Consider the following 14,876-nt stretch of genomic DNA (forward strand, 5'->3'; position numbering starts at 1 on the left):
ACACACCCAGGCACACAATTTCTTTTTATTCTAGTGTTTTGGTGGCCATGCTTGGCCTCAAGCTGGTGCAACTGGTCTCCAGGGGAAGGGTAACGGGTAACACTTTCCCCAGTGCTGGGGAAGCAGTCCTGCACTGCCACCGACGACTCCTCTGAATTTGGGCCATCTCTTCAACTTCATCTTCCTTGGCCCTACAAACACTGCCTCGTGGCAGGCATTAGAATGCAACAAAAAGTTCTCAAAGGGGAACGCTCTGTGGGTGCTAGGAGGTGCATGAAAGCAAGAAGTATCAGGTCTGGCTCAAGGCTTCCCAGAAGCAAAGTGAAACATCAATTTGCTGCCCTGGAGGAGAGAAACCAAGCATGCAGGAGCTCGACCAGAAGCAAGCCAGATTTTTCCAGGGCTTTGGGCACAGCTCAGGACAGTCACTGGTCCTGCCCACCCCCGCCTCCAGTGAAGCCTGCTGTTGTAGGTATCTCCCTACCTAAAGCCAGCCCGGGAATCTGTCCTGTCTTGTTAACAGCCTGCTCCCTCATTTGGATGCAGCAATGTCATGGGCAATGAAAACATGGGCAGCCCCTGCCCCACCGAAAACACAGAATAAAGCTCCTGAAAGTGGGTATGCAAGAAAATATCTGTTTTCGTGCATTCATTTCAATACCTTAGTCACTGCCTAAATTCTCCTCCCTAACAGCCATCCTAGCAACAGCACCTGGTAAAGCCGAGGAGCATCAGCCAAGGAGGGGCCACCCCGTCCCAGCTTGCTGTGGGCTGTTGAGAGTCTCCGGGCAGGGAACTGCCAGGAGTGGCCAGACGATGCACCGGTGCGGATCTGCCACAGCCCCAGAGATGCTGAGGGCATGTTATCCCACATCACCGGCGTCCTCTGAATGAGTTTAAATGCAAAGCTAATAAATTCATTTTATGGGTTCCAGGTGGGCATTAACAAACCCTCCCTTTGGCTAACTGGTGACCACAGACACCTCTTTCTTGAATGGAAGATAGGGTTTTAGGTTTAGGGTTTTTTTTCTTTTTAGGTGATGGACAGGAGTTAGCCAGTGCTCCCTGTAGTGAGCTGTTTGTGTTGGGTTTGAGGGGCAGCCCTGGAAATGGCTCCCCCCTTCCTCCTCGCACCCCAAAGGCTGTAATGTTACTTGAAGACAGACCTCACCTTACGTCGTCACAGCTCCTAATCCCACGGGATTTTGCTGACGCTATTGCTGTTTCTAAAAACGCCTCCATACGTGCCTACCTGCACAGCTTTGCTTCCTTGTCTCGACCCAAGGACACGCGGGGCACTGCGAGTTTGTGCGTGTGAGCGTGCAGGGCAGCGGGGAGGCGAGCGTCAGGGTGCGAGGGCAGCTCGCGTGGGGCCAGGGCGGCAGGACCGGCAATGCCCCGACGCCCCGGCATCCTCCTCCCGCTCCCCTTGCCGCCCTGCGGTGCCGGGGCCTGTGGCACCCACAGGCGCCAGCATGGGAGCTGCCCCCGTGCCCCTCGGCACCTCCCACCGGTGTGCCCAGGGCTGGAGCCGGCACCTGCAGCCGGCGGCGGGAGGCCGGCTGACAGCACCCACGCCACGGGCTCCTGCCCTCCCCCAGCCCGGTGAGTCTGGGTGTTTTCCTGTTTGCCTCTTACCTTATGCTCTGATCCCGGGGACAGGGGACAGTGACAGCCAGGCTGCTGTCCCTGCAGGAGCCAGGAGCCAGCCTCAGCCTGCTCACACCCCAGGGGTATTACCCCGGGGGCTTTCTAGGGCTCCCATCTCCCTAATTCTCTTTCCTCAGGAGGGGCTGGAGCCCTGCACCCAGCCGTGCTTTGCTGCCAGGTCTGTACCGACACAGCGCGGAGGGGCTGGGTACGAGAGCAGGGGCTGGTGGAGAACTGGGAGGCTGCAAGAGCCGCAGAGCTGCCGAGCCGCAGAGCTGAACTGATGGAGGAGAGGAGGGAGCTGGGGCTCTGCCTGCCAGGTTTTGTTTGCTGTTACAGCCGTGCCAGTGTTTGCCTGCTCTTTTGGGCTGGGTGCAAGCCCAAGGCAGCTGCATCTGGGAGGATAAACTTGGTTGCATATTGGGGGGGGGAGGGTTGCTGGGTTTTCCGCTTCAAAATAGTATGATACATACCTAGTGTGTGTAAGAGGACTAAATTTCTGTCTTGAGATCAGATAAAACTGGTGCTTTTGGGAAGAAATTAGTGTACCCCGCTGCATAAGTGTCGCTTTTTAAAGCGGCACAAGGACCTGAAGTGTTGCTTATGTGGGTACGGATGGATGGCCCTAGGACTGGTTGTGAGAGGCTACAGATTTGCTAGAGAAAGGTGGGGACTGCGGAAGGTGTGTGCATCTTGTGTATAACTGGAATTCTATCCCTACAACCCTGCTTGCTTCTGGGCTGCACTGTTGTCCCATCTTTGATAGGATTGCAGCATCCTGGATGCTGCACTGTTGCAAAATTTCCAGGAGCTGGAGGGAGGAAATGGGTCTACCTTGTGCAATGCTCTGGCCTCCAGAAAGTTGTCTGACCTACTCATCCCTGCAACGAACAGCCAGGGAAATGAGCCAGGGAGGTCGGTAGATCCATTACTTTATGGTGGTGGAGAAGCATGTCACTGGCAGAAAATGTGGGGAGGTGGGCAATGTGCTGTGCTAACTTTTGCTACTAGCGTAACACAGGCTTTTTTTGTGTGTCATCTGTTCACGAGAAGTTGCTAGAGTACTGTATTTTCTAAAGGTACATATTCCTCTAGACTCCCTCAGTTTCTGGTGCTCGGTTAGCGATGCTTTTGGCAGCAATATGAAAGGGAGATTGTTGGAGGTGTTTGCTTAGTATAAATTAGAATGTAGGTCCTTTGATTTGTGAGAGCTGAGAAAATTGTATTAGGAGACGAGCATCTGTCATTTAACATCTACCTCTGTTTATATGATAAATATCACATTTTAACCTCAGCAGGGAAGAAAAGTACAGCTAGCCAAAGCAAATCAGTTTGCCCACCTAATGCTCGAGGACAAAATTCCCATTGAGCTCCAAAGCCGAGTATCACATCCTCTAGGTACATTACATGACAGAAAATTGGCTCTTTTCTTTTTAAACCCCAGCAGTCGACTGGGACCCAACAACATCTCATAGCATGTGCTTCACTGAAGCTCAGCTGTTGGAAATAAGCCCAACTCAGACAGGGGCAGAAAGGACCGTGCTGAAGCTGGCGGCTCCAGCTGGGTTGGGTGCATTTCATTGGCAGCAGCATCCAGGCTCACAGAGCAGCCTCCAGCTTGCTTTTGAGCAGACCGACCCATTCTGCTTTGCCTTTGTTGGGAACCAGCCAGGTGTAAGTCAGTTCTGACATTTATAATGTAGACAGAAATTATATTAAATGCCAGATGCTCTGCAGCTGCAAATTGCTCTATTTGAACTCAAATGTCAATTTACAGCTCTGTAGTGATACCTCCCTCATGGTCCTACCTCCCCAGCAGCAGTGGGTGCGACTGTCTCAGCACACAGACAGGCACAGTGTGCTCTCCAACAGCTCAGCCTGGCCTCTCCTCAAACCCAGCCAGGGTCAGATTCTGCATCATGCAGGCAGTCTCATGGACTTGCATTTTGCAGATCTAGCGCTCCATAGCTGTAAGCATTTGGATGTTCAAGAGGTTGAGATTAGGAGTAGGTCTGTCATAGCATGGTCATACTGGAGAGTTATGGCCGTAGCCACCCTCAGGGATGGTTTCTGAGATGGCAGATATCGAGCCTATCCACACTTGCCCATGCCATCTCCATCCTACAGTCCCACAGTGTGTTCTGCTTCATAGCTCCAGGAGCAACTGGGTCTTCCCTGAGCTTGGCCATCACAGCTCGCCATCACATGCAGCCAAGGGGGCTTGGTGGCTTAAAGCTTTCTTCCCTAATTCCCCCTGTTAACTGTTAAAATGCAATCTTGACAGATGCCCTCTGCCAGAGACCCCTCAACCCTTTCCTTCAGGAGGTGGCTGTCAGGGTCAGTGCCGGGCCAGTTTTCCTTCCATCCCAGAGGGAAGATACCACCATGAACAAAGTGGCTGCCAGAGGGTTTTCTTTTCACTTTTTCTTCTAGAGAGCTGCTTTCCATCTCTAGGAGGTCTCCCTTCCCTCAGCTACACCCCACGGCTCTTGCCCAAGCCACGGAGATTTGGGGGAGCAGCAAGTACTCCTATAGGGATGGTGGGAGCTGTTGAGGGGTTGAGCAGTGTGAACAGACTCTGGTGTGCTTGGAAATAAGCAAAGGAGGACTCATTCTTCTCTACGCAGGGGCCTTTGGGGTGTATGAGGGAAAGGGGCAGTGGGTTTGGTTCGGGTTTTTCCTCACCAGTGGAGTGTCACCACGGCAAGGAACAGCTCACCTGTGTAAGTACATCTCTGGGGAAACTTTTACATTGAGCAGTGTCCAGGTTCAAGGCATCCCAAGCAATAAGAGCCAGCAGAGAGAGAAAGAAAATGCTGTCTAGGATCCTCAGATCTTCACTGAAGTTAGAGCGAATGCATGGTTTTACACCTGCTAAGAACCTGTTCATTTATAAGCAGTATTGTAAAATGCTTTGGAAGAGGTGGTTAAGCCGCCTTCAAACGCTTTTCCTCCCTCCGCTGACAGTAGAAACTGTAGGCCGTACCCATCTGACCACATAGAGACATTTATGGTGTAGATGTGTTTCCTAGAGTCATGCTTTTGTCCCTTCCTCAACTCCAGAAACCTGCCTGTGGCATCTGGCCTGCCATCCTAAACCCACACTCTCCATGAAGATATCACTCAGGGGATGTCCCTCTCCGCCTCTCACAAGAAATCCATGGCATGAGAAAGAGAGGGCAAGCGGCAGGTGACAGTGAGGAAAGGGACGAGGCTCATTAAGAGAGGGCCAGCTCCAGTGGTGCTGCTCGGCACCATGGACCATGGCCAATAGGGCAGTGGTTCAGGTCATTGCTGACACCTGATGGAAGGTGAGTTTGGGCAATGCCAGCAGTACACCTGTGCTGCTGGGAAACCCGTGTGTTGGAAAGCAACCTGCACTGAGCCCGTTGCTTTTGCTTTGGAGATCTGTCACCTGTATTCAGGGTATTGGATGGAGAAGCACCAATGCATTTGAGAGCCGGATGTGGTCCAGGCTGCTGCCAACCTTAGGGAATTCCCTCTGAATCACTGGCCAGTGAAAAATTTGCTGAGCTGTTCAGTTTTGCCCCAGGTGATTTTTAACATGGGCAGTTCACTGCTTGGTGCTTGCCCCTCCCAAGAGAGGCAGGAGGGGTGATCCCCTGGCCTGCACTGAAACCTCCTGTGGGATGGTGTGGGTTGGGAACCACCACCCCAGGTGAGGTCCCGGCTTCCCAGGATGCAACCTGGGTAAACAAGGATGCTGGTTTTGGGCTGGGCATGATTTTACTCAGAGCTCCTCAGGGGAGCCCCACAAGGGGACTGATCACAATTTGTAGCCCATCAGCAGTCCTCTGGGGAGATTAGTGGGGAGCAGAAAGCCAGTCTGGTTATGGCCAAAACAGAGAGCTTTTGGGACACTGAGATGTGACCATCTGTCATGGAGTCAGCCAATGACACAGGTGGCTCTTCCCAGTCCTGTGTACTTGCAGCTCTAAACTGGTCCCAGTATGGATTTCAGTGGAGTTGCAGAGGGCTTGTACAGTGGTGGGTGAGGCCCTTAGGCCTGTTGAGATTTCAGGAGGAGATTTCCTAGGAAACAGGAGCGTGCACCCTCCCTCCCTTAACCTCTCCTGTTATTGCCATCTGCTGTGGTTACAGAGATGGGGCTGCTCAGCTCCCTGCTGGCTTCCAGCCCAGCCAGTGTACAAGCAACCCAGAAGTGGTCAATACCTTGCAACCCTCAGAAACCTCTCAAAAAACATATGGAGGTAGCTGAGGATATCCAGCCTCAAAATGTCAATTCATCAGCACCTGAAGTGTCTTCAGTGCTACTGATAATTATTATGAGAAATGATTGCCTGTCTTTCCAGAAAAAGTTGAGAGATCCAGTGAAATTCTTCTTTGTTTTGTCTTAAAGTTATTGCAATGATTTGTCAGCAGTTTTACATTTTACAGTGTCAACACATTCTACACGCTTAGGAGGAGTAATCTCAGATAAAGGTTTAAAATTCCTTTTCTCTTCCTTTGCTTTCTAAAGGATCTGAAAACAGCTGTGAAATGTGAATACATTTTAACTATTAAGCCCAAGCTGCCAAGACGTTACTTCCTGTAGCTTTGAGTCATGGAACTGAAGAAATAAATTGGATCAGAATATTGTTTTGTACCAGCGATTTTTGTCTCCCTCTGCCACCCCCAGGCTTGGCTCTATTGAAAGCCAAAATACAAAGGCATACTCTCATGCGTGCTCATTTTTCCTGCTGGTGAGGCACCTCATCGCAGGAACTGCTTGCTTGGAGCAGAGTGAGTCTGAGCCCACAGGAGCCTGACCTGGGCTCCCAGTGGTCACCCACTTTCCAGGGGAAGCAGTCTGGTGTCATCTGGTGTGGGCTGGTGCCACTCATGTCCCCCAGGCTTGTGTGATAAGGAGAACAGGGCTTTCTCCACAGAATTTATCATCCTGGGCTGAGTGTCCGACTTTCAGTGAGACCCGGCCCCGAACCCGTGACTGCACAGCTGGGAGGTCTAGCAAAAGGGTTCAGACTAAAAATCAGTACATGCAGTTGCATTAACAATTAATTTAGGTGAGTATGTTTGATCATATTCATGTCCACATTAACTGTGTATTTCATTCGGCTGCCAACAGCACCTGCTAGCACAGAACACGACGAGTAAATAACTGCTCTTCATATGAGGGATGGCAGGTCATAAGATCAGTGTCCTCTTCCCGCTTCCTCTGTCTCAGCATCTCCTTTTACAGCATTTATGCCATAGCAAGGCGCAGACAATTCAAAGAAGCCTCCAGATCTCATCTACTGCAGTGTCATTACCAGCAGCTGGAGGCTGTGTGCACAGCTAAACTCCCTCCCATGCAGAGGTCCTGCACATCTATGCATCATTAATGTCGCCCTCATGGAGGGGTGTAATTGCTGCCTAGGCATTTTGGTGGCTTTCTGCCCAAGGGTTCATTTCAGTCTTGATGTATTATAAATGATTATAATTTAGCACCACTTAAACCCAAAACAACAAAATGTAAGTATGCTGGAGAAGCTTTTGCTAACATGCTGGCCTGCTCTCACAGATTTAAAACTGTAGAAAGCACTGACAACCATCGTATGTGATTACAAGATTGCTGTCACAGAAATGATCTTGAATAAAAGTACCTCATTCAGAAGTGCTAAGGGCAAAACCAGAGGGAGACTGTTGTCGTAATTTTCTAGGGACATTTAAATTAGGAATTGTAGTGAGATTGTCAGTCATGTTACCTGGCTGCTGAGGCTTTGGGACTGCAGTGCTGATAGGATTGCTTTTATTAACTGATTTACAGCTGACATTGGAAAGGGGAAAAGGACCCTTTAGCTTCTTGTGTAAGACTGTCAATGCAGAGGGCCGTGGCTAGGAGGCTTTGGACATCCAGGTGCTTCCTGGTGTTACCATCGCCTGTCCTATTCCTGACCTGCGGTGATGCCAGTAGAAGTCCTCCAGACAACCAGACAATTGTCCTCCAGACAATATTGTCCTCCAGACAATAAAACACCGGTTGCATAGCAATTTACTTTGGAGGGGAAAGCAATGAACTACCTGGGGAATGACTGCTAGCCTATAGGAGGGAGGATTAAGGGAGATGCTTTTCCTTTCCACTGCTGGGTAGGCAGTTACTATAGATTCCCTCTGTGTCCACTCCCTGGGCAAATGCCCATTGGGAAGTTGCATCAAATTAGCGTGGGATACATTTCTGTCAGAGATTTGGTTGCTCGTTTTTGCATTGTGTATATCATCATGAGGGCTGCAGAAGAAAAGCAAAACTCCTCAACAGGGGTGGACAGGAGGAGCTTGCTGCAGGTACTGAGTGATTTCCACTCACTGCAGATCAGGCACAGAAGTTTTGTTTCCAAATTCAATCCTTAAGCTGAGAGTAGGGGAGAGAAGACCAACGGAAGCCATGATCACAATCTTCAAAGCCAGAAGCAGTTGCTGTAGAGTGGGAGTGAGACACACCTCATGCCTGTGGGGGCTCAGGGGGGAAGTCATTGACTTTAAATAGCAGCATGGGAGGCCTGGGTAAGGTATCTGGGTGAGTGGCCAACAGCTGGGGCAGCTGTGCACTGCGACAGTCTGTCTGTGATGACTGAGGAGGTTTTGTAAGGCAAGCATTTATGGGGGATGGACTCAGCCTAGCTAGCCTGGCTTGGAAACAGGAGATGAAGAGGTCCCTCCAGGCCCATCTGGCCACCCTGCCTCTGCACTGGCCCCAGGGAGCTTTCTTGCTGAGGAGGGGAGCCAATAAAGGGAGACAGAAGGAATCGCATCTTTATCTGATGGCATGCCCCTTATTTTTGTTCTTTACTAGCTAACCTATAATTAAGGAAGAAAGTGCGAAGGACAGCAAAACAAGATGTTGGTGCTGTCTAACAACACAGCCCTGAATTCACTCCTCTCCAAGCTGCTTCAGGACTACCTGGAGCAGGCAAATAGCTCTGCACCTTCCCAGGTCAGAAGTGCCAGCAGCAACCTGGAAATCATCTACGTGCTGCTGATGATCGGCCTCTTTGGCTTCTTCACAGTGGGAGTCATGCTGACCAACATCCGCGCCAGGAGGCTGGAGGACTCCCGCGACCCCTACAACACCTACATTGCCACGGACATTTGGCACAAGAAGGACAGGGAGTATTTTCAAGCCAAGATCATAGAAAACTACAAGCTGTGCTGTGTCTTTGAAAACCAGCTGGCCGTGGAGCAGCCAAGCACACAGATTCCAGAGGTGAAGTCTTCCTAGCAAAAGGGGAGAAAGGATTGCACTTTGCACAGGGACAACCCGACCGACACCTGGTATGAACCAGGCTAGCTGCTTGCCCGTCTGCAGAGCCGCAGGCACTGGCCTCAGTCAGGCTAAATAACTGTAAACTGATGGTGAAGCTGATGGGTCTGTGATGGCCCTGGTGCTGCAAAAGTGCCCGGCCACCAGTACCTTGCTGCAGTCACTGTAAGGTCGAGGAGGGGGGACACGCAGAGGGGGTATCATGGACTCATCAGCTTCACCTAGCAAAAAAAGCAAATGTTAGTGTTGCCTGTGTGAACGCTTGCAGTAGTCCATGTAATTAAAAACAAACTGGATCAAACACAAGCTAGAGGCGTTAACTGCCAAGTGTGGTTTAGGCAATCATTTTCAAGTAAGAAAGACCAGTTTCTTCCAAGAAAAAGTAGCCAAAATATTTCATTTGCATTTTCGTCCAGCATAGAATAATCTTTTTATAAATTGTACGGTGTTGTGGATTACCTATTTCTTTCAGAATCATGCACGTCTTTGAGATAAAATTTTAGAAAAATATTCCCATTTTTTTCTGAAAACCATTTCTGTGGAAAAATGCAGACTTTGGAGCAAATTTTTTTAGTGACTGTCCCTAATTCCTAGCAGGTACCCCAGACCGGTGTTGATGGCTTCTTTTGGTTTTCCTTCTCATGGATGGCGGTTGATCCTGGCAGCAATGTCCACTCTTATACAAAGATTCAGCAGCCCATGGGGCCTATGCCATACAAGTGCGTAATGTTTTGAAAGTGTCAGTCACATTTAATTATTGCACAAGACCTAAGTGCAAGCCCTTGACTGGAAAGTGAATTTCCACTCTGTGAAGAGCTGTTCCACAAAGTGTCTTATATTTAATCACTGACACAGCTTATGTCTGTGCTTAACTTAAAGCCCGTGAGCAGTTCCTCCAGCTCTCAAGAGCAGCCTCCCTCGGTATAGCTGTTTATCTATTGCAGTATCCAACGCGAGGTCCGTGCCAGCAAAGTTTTCCTGCCCTTGGCCTCCTTACTCCCTCCTTCGGCAGGCCGTGTCTGCCGAGCCACGGGGCTATGGTGGCAGCCAAACACGGCTTCTGCGGCAGCAGCTATCATCTGTCTCTGTTAAAAGGGAGAAATACGGTTCCCCTGGACATTCTGTTACTCAAAATAGCAACCTCGCCAGCTTGAAGCCTGTTTTCTTGTTTGGGATCAAAGAAGCAGTGGTCTGGACAGGAGCGGGGGGGAGCGGTTATTTCTGCTCTGCAGATACACATCCCATTTTTAGCTATTGGAGAGGAAAGAGAAGTGGGAGAGGCTTGAAAGAAAGTCATGCAGAGCAGCCACTTCAAAGGCAAGGCGAGGGTAGATAGCTACCCAAGTATTTGGATGGGCAAGCAATACCAGTCACAGCATATCCCTTTTCCATGCATAGGTACTTCTTTAGCACTGCACTTTCATTAAAGTAATATTCCAGCCATGTTTGTGTTCCCAGAATACTTAGGACAATTAAAAATGCTGGGTATTTTTTTTAAAGATATTTATATGGTGCCTGCCATTAAGCTGAGGACAAGATACATGTTTTCAGTGTCTTGAACAGCTTGGAAAATCTCCATTAGCTTAATTATCCAAGTTACTTTTCCCTCTAGACGAATGTAAACCAAAGCCAAGCTTTGGAAAGATGTTCACTTCCGAGCTTGGGCACTGCTCTTTTGGGATCTCACCATGCAGTCTGTTTATTACTTGCAGTTCCCTCCCCCTGTGACAGTGCAAATGCTCTTGCTTGCTGGCTCTCCAGAGGCAGGCCCATGCAGCATTGCCAACAATGTTTAAACTTGCATAAAAAATGGCTTTTAATTACATTAAAACCTTTGAATATTAAGCTTGTTGAAAGGGCTCCCTCCCGCAGCTCCCCCTCCACCCCACGTGTTTTCAGGTATTTTGGGTCTAGGCACTTGCTGGTCACCTTATTTTAATAGGTCCAGTGTAGTTATTTGTGACAGGGGTAATTGTCACCATTAGTTGGCTTCCACTTTTTTTTTTTTCAGCTCTGCCATTTTATTTGTTTAAAAAAGAGGGGAATGACTGTGCCTTAGTCACAACACTTTCCTGTGCCACCAGGCTACAAATCACCCTTCAGTGTCAGTTGTGGACTCCCACTGTGGGCTTTCACATTACCTTTCAGTCCTGTAGTTCTCCTTTTTCCCCTATTTTTTCACTTGTACCACGCAATAAAATATGAATTACAAACTGTGCTTGTGGCCTCAGATGTTTTTTTCTCCTAACCTGTTTCACAAGCTCACAGAAAGAGTGCTGATACTACCCAATGGGCACCCACTCACCCGTCCCCTTTCTACACCCTATTAACCAGGGCCAGGCCTGGGTGCTGGGATATCTCTCGGTACACCTAGATCTGGAGAAATATTAAAATGTCAGGAACAAATTCCTCACCTCAAGTAAACTCCCAGAGTTTGCAATACCCCAGGCAAGCTTGGCTCTGGTGTTCGATGCAGCGATCCCAGCTGCAGCCTTTGGGCATGTGTTGCACACAGCTTTCCACTGCAGCCCCAGCAGCACCTGCCCTAGGGGAGCCTGGGTTTTGTTGCACCCCCCTAGAAATGATGGTGGGCCTGGCAAAAGGGGAGAAATTGCTGTGGGGTAGTAGTCCCCCCCAGCAAGGGAGGAAGGTCTTGTGCCCACCTGGAGCCCAGTGGCTCTGCACAAATCATTGGTTGGGTAGCTAGCCCTCATGGGATGCTCTGTTGATGCAGATTTTTTAAGTCTAGAAAGGATCGTTCTGATCACAGGAGAGGTAGGAGTACATATCAAGAGATCTTAAGGGTTCAGGTCAGCCAGGTCTCTCTGCATGCACTCCTTGAAAAAGGCTCTGAAATCCCTTTCTATATAGCTTTGGATTATGTAACAACAGTTTTGGAGATGTAAAGTGTGAGCCAAGCTGCAGCCTGCATTGCTGAGCATCCTCCAGGGCTTGTAAACACAGCTCCCACTTCCTCTGTCATTACCACTGACTCATGCAGGATGGCTGACACGGGACCCATTTCTGACTTCATGTAATAGGAGAAAGAGCATTCACTGGCCAAGGAGTGCCTAGAAATGTGTGATTAGTTCACTCGCTCATCATCTTTGCCATAGACCAAAGCCAGCAACAAACCTGTCATATAATTACCATCACACAGAGCTCACGTTTTCCGATTTCCTGCTTGTTGGGGAGATTGAAGAATCTTAAACTCATTAGGCAAGTGTTGCACTTTCTTTGGCCCAAACTTTACAAGTCTTTTGCTCAGGAGACATAGAATAGCCAGGGAGATTGTCACAGGTTTATTTTTCTCCAGTCCCCAACTGCTGAAGTCCCTGGCTTCATCAGCTGTGGCTTATTCTAGTCAGTAGCCCTGCTGCCAGTTGGCCTAATGAGCATACCTCTAGGCACAGGTTTTGCTCTCTGGCTACTTATGGTTTTTATAACAGAAAACACATTACATAGAAATGCCAGCATTACACAGAAATGGCATTTTGAATTTAAGCCCTACATTGCTAAAAGCAATGTGATGGTAATGCGCAAAGGTCTCGAGCAAAATCAAAGCCTAATATAGCAGGTTCTCTCCTGTATATATTTTGAGAGGTTCTGTTTTGTACAGTTGCAGACTAATATGAAAGTTGTGTGGTACAAAGCCACACAAATAAAATATTTTTGAATAACTGTGGTACAGCACAAACACGGACAAGACTCTGTGTCGTACTTCTTGGAGGGGAAAGTCAGTCCTCGTCCTCGCACCTTGGAGGAAGAAGCTCCAGGGCAGTTTTTCACTAAGTTATGTGGCCACTAACTCATGGGAAGATGAGGTCTCCCTCTTCTCCCCTTTTCTGCCTGCCCTGGAAACCTGTCTGCGTTGCCCAGACTCTGGGCAACTCTGTGACTGCTGCAGCCCACCAAACCTAAAGCATGTCTCCTTGGGACATGGCTGTAAAGCTGTTGCAGGAACGTCATCTGTAATGCCTCTACCGGCGAAGACTTCCCCAGCCATGTGTGGAGCAGGGTGCAGCTACCCTTCTCTGGCAGCATGCAGTCATTTGCTGCAGTGGGAGTATGTTTACCTGATGATATGTGTCTGCATGGGCTCACACAGAGAGTGTATGGGTGGCCCAAGCTCAGCTTTAAGTTGGCCAGATGCCAACTGTAGCTGTAAGAAAGCATGGGTGCAGTGCGGAGGTTGAAACCAATGTGCTCTAAGCCGTGACTAGAAGTGGTTTACATCCAGGCAGCACAAAGCCCAGGGAAGCAAGTCTGCGCTAATCTGTAGCCGCTCTGTAGCCTGACGTGCACAACCTTCCCATAGGAAGCCCAAACTGAGAGCTCATCCTTTGCCTTCACTGCAAAACCTTCCCTCCCCTCTCACCTGCCTGGAGAGCTTCGGGCCCTCATTCTTATTTCCCATCTCATGGAGAACTTGCATCTGCAGCAGCTGGCTTTTCATTACACGCAGCAGAAATCCTTAGAGCTGCAGGTACGGGAAATCAAACCCCCAGTATTAAGTGGTCCATCTGGAAAATACTTTACAGCCAAAGGCAGCCCAAGTGTGCAAGTCTGAAGTGAATTCCCCTCCCTCCTCACTTTATAGTTATCAGTGTTATCTTTATTTGCAGTTGGTTGGGTCAGACCTGCTACACCGGGAAATGTGCACAAAGACAAGCAGAAGGAAACCGATAAAAATAGAAGATATGAGCAATCAGAAGCAAGCAGAACATTCTTTACAGCTGATAACAGGAATTATCTTATATAATATTTCTATGGCATCCTGTTTCATTTTTACACGTTGTTATCACTATGCCAAACTCACTCCCTAATCTCCTTATCCAGCTGGAGCCATCAGCTACGCATGTGAAACCTCCACGAAGCCTTTCTCAAGAAATTGCTCAAGGGACCAGCACAAATATGATTGCTTGGCAGAGGAGGCTGTGAAAGGTCATGCTGCGTTTCACCGGTGAGGTGGACAGGAGGCTGCTCCCTGAGACTGGAGCTGTCCATGCAGCTGGCTTCATGGACATGTTCAAGCAGAGAAACCATCTCAGTCAACTGCCTTCAAAGGACAAGAAGCAAAGGCCAATACCATGCCAAAATAGGCAAGAAAATGACTTAATTCTTGGTAGTTCTAGGGCAGGGATGGCAAGGATAGTTAAAAAAAAGCGCCAGCTTTCAACTGCACCCACGGGTGTCCTTCAGATCAAAGAAAAGGGAAGATGTACATAAATATCGATGGAAAATGCATGAATGCTAAATCCGGAAGTGAACATTATGACCATCTGATCTGATTTAGCAGAAGTAAGGCCAAAGACTCTAATGTAATACTTTCTTCAGCCAGGCCCAGAGCCTCTGGTTGGGCTACAGCACATTATTTTCAGATGCACACTCAGGCTCACCAAAATAATTCCTCTGCTCAGTCCACAAAATCCACACACTGGACCAGGGGCCACTGACTTTCCAAGACCAAGAGCCAAGCGAAATAAAATATGACACCTTCATGTGAGAGCACTTGCTCTAAAAAATGCTTAATTCAGTATTGCTCTGATGAGTGTGATAGCAGTTTTATGACAGGTACACTACACAACCCAAAACACAGGTGACCGTCACAGAAATACACTGTTTGATTTTGACCGATGTCCAGTAAATGGATTCTCAGTATATGATAGTTCTGATTTTGTTTCTAGATGCGGTAGCTTTCATACTTTTATACAAAAAAAGCATAGCTCATTAGCCCAGCTGTGAGCATTCATTCTGATTTAATTCTGAGGATCAGAGATTGATTGGTGGCTGCTGTTCAGCACAGCACACTTACCTGCTGGGGAGGTAATGCTCGTTTGGCACAGCCCCATTAGCAGTATCTCTTCTGCCTCCCCCCACTGCAATATTCACCCTTCTCCAGGTTTCCCTCCAAACCACAACCTCTGGCCTTCAGACTTCCCTCCCC

The 14,876-nt window shown here is 48.8% G+C and overlaps 1 protein-coding gene across 4 annotated transcripts; it reads left to right on the plus strand.

Moving 5' to 3' along the window:
• The first annotated feature begins 1,378 nt into the window (after positions 1–1,378).
• On the plus strand, positions 1,379–11,143 carry KCNE1 (potassium voltage-gated channel subfamily E regulatory subunit 1). Of its 4 annotated transcripts, none has more exons than XM_052795001.1 (3): positions 1,379–1,605; positions 1,788–1,828; positions 8,676–11,143. In XM_052795001.1, exons 1-3 carry the CDS (start codon positions 1,394–1,396, stop codon positions 8,885–8,887), a joined length of 465 nt encoding a protein of 154 aa, XP_052650961.1. In that variant the 5' UTR covers positions 1,379–1,393; the 3' UTR covers positions 8,888–11,143. The 4 variants fall into 4 exon arrangements, with proteins under 4 accessions (XP_052650961.1, XP_052650962.1, XP_052650965.1 ...); XM_052795002.1 differs by having other exon boundaries at positions 1,427–1,605; positions 8,462–11,143; XM_052795005.1 differs by lacking the exon at positions 1,788–1,828 and having other exon boundaries at positions 1,427–1,605; positions 8,462–11,143.
• The last annotated feature ends 3,733 nt before the right edge of the window (positions 11,144–14,876 follow it).

The sequence above is a fragment of the Harpia harpyja genome, chromosome 8 (assembly GCF_026419915.1).
Source record: "Harpia harpyja isolate bHarHar1 chromosome 8, bHarHar1 primary haplotype, whole genome shotgun sequence".
In the NCBI taxonomy this organism is placed as follows: Eukaryota; Metazoa; Chordata; class Aves; order Accipitriformes; family Accipitridae; genus Harpia; species Harpia harpyja.

Bases quoted from the DNA above. Each gene is read 5' to 3' on its own strand.
- KCNE1 (XM_052795001.1), top strand. From the start codon at position 1,394: ATGCCCCGACGCCCCGGCATCCTCCTCCCGCTCCCCTTGCCGCCCTGC. The intron at 1,606-1,787 runs GTGAGTCTGGGT...CTCTTTCCTCAG, and splicing joins TCCTGCCCTCCCCCAGCCCG to GAGGGGCTGGAGCCCTGCAC. The intron at 1,829-8,675 runs GTCTGTACCGAC...GCTTCTTCACAG, and splicing joins CAGCCGTGCTTTGCTGCCAG to TGGGAGTCATGCTGACCAAC.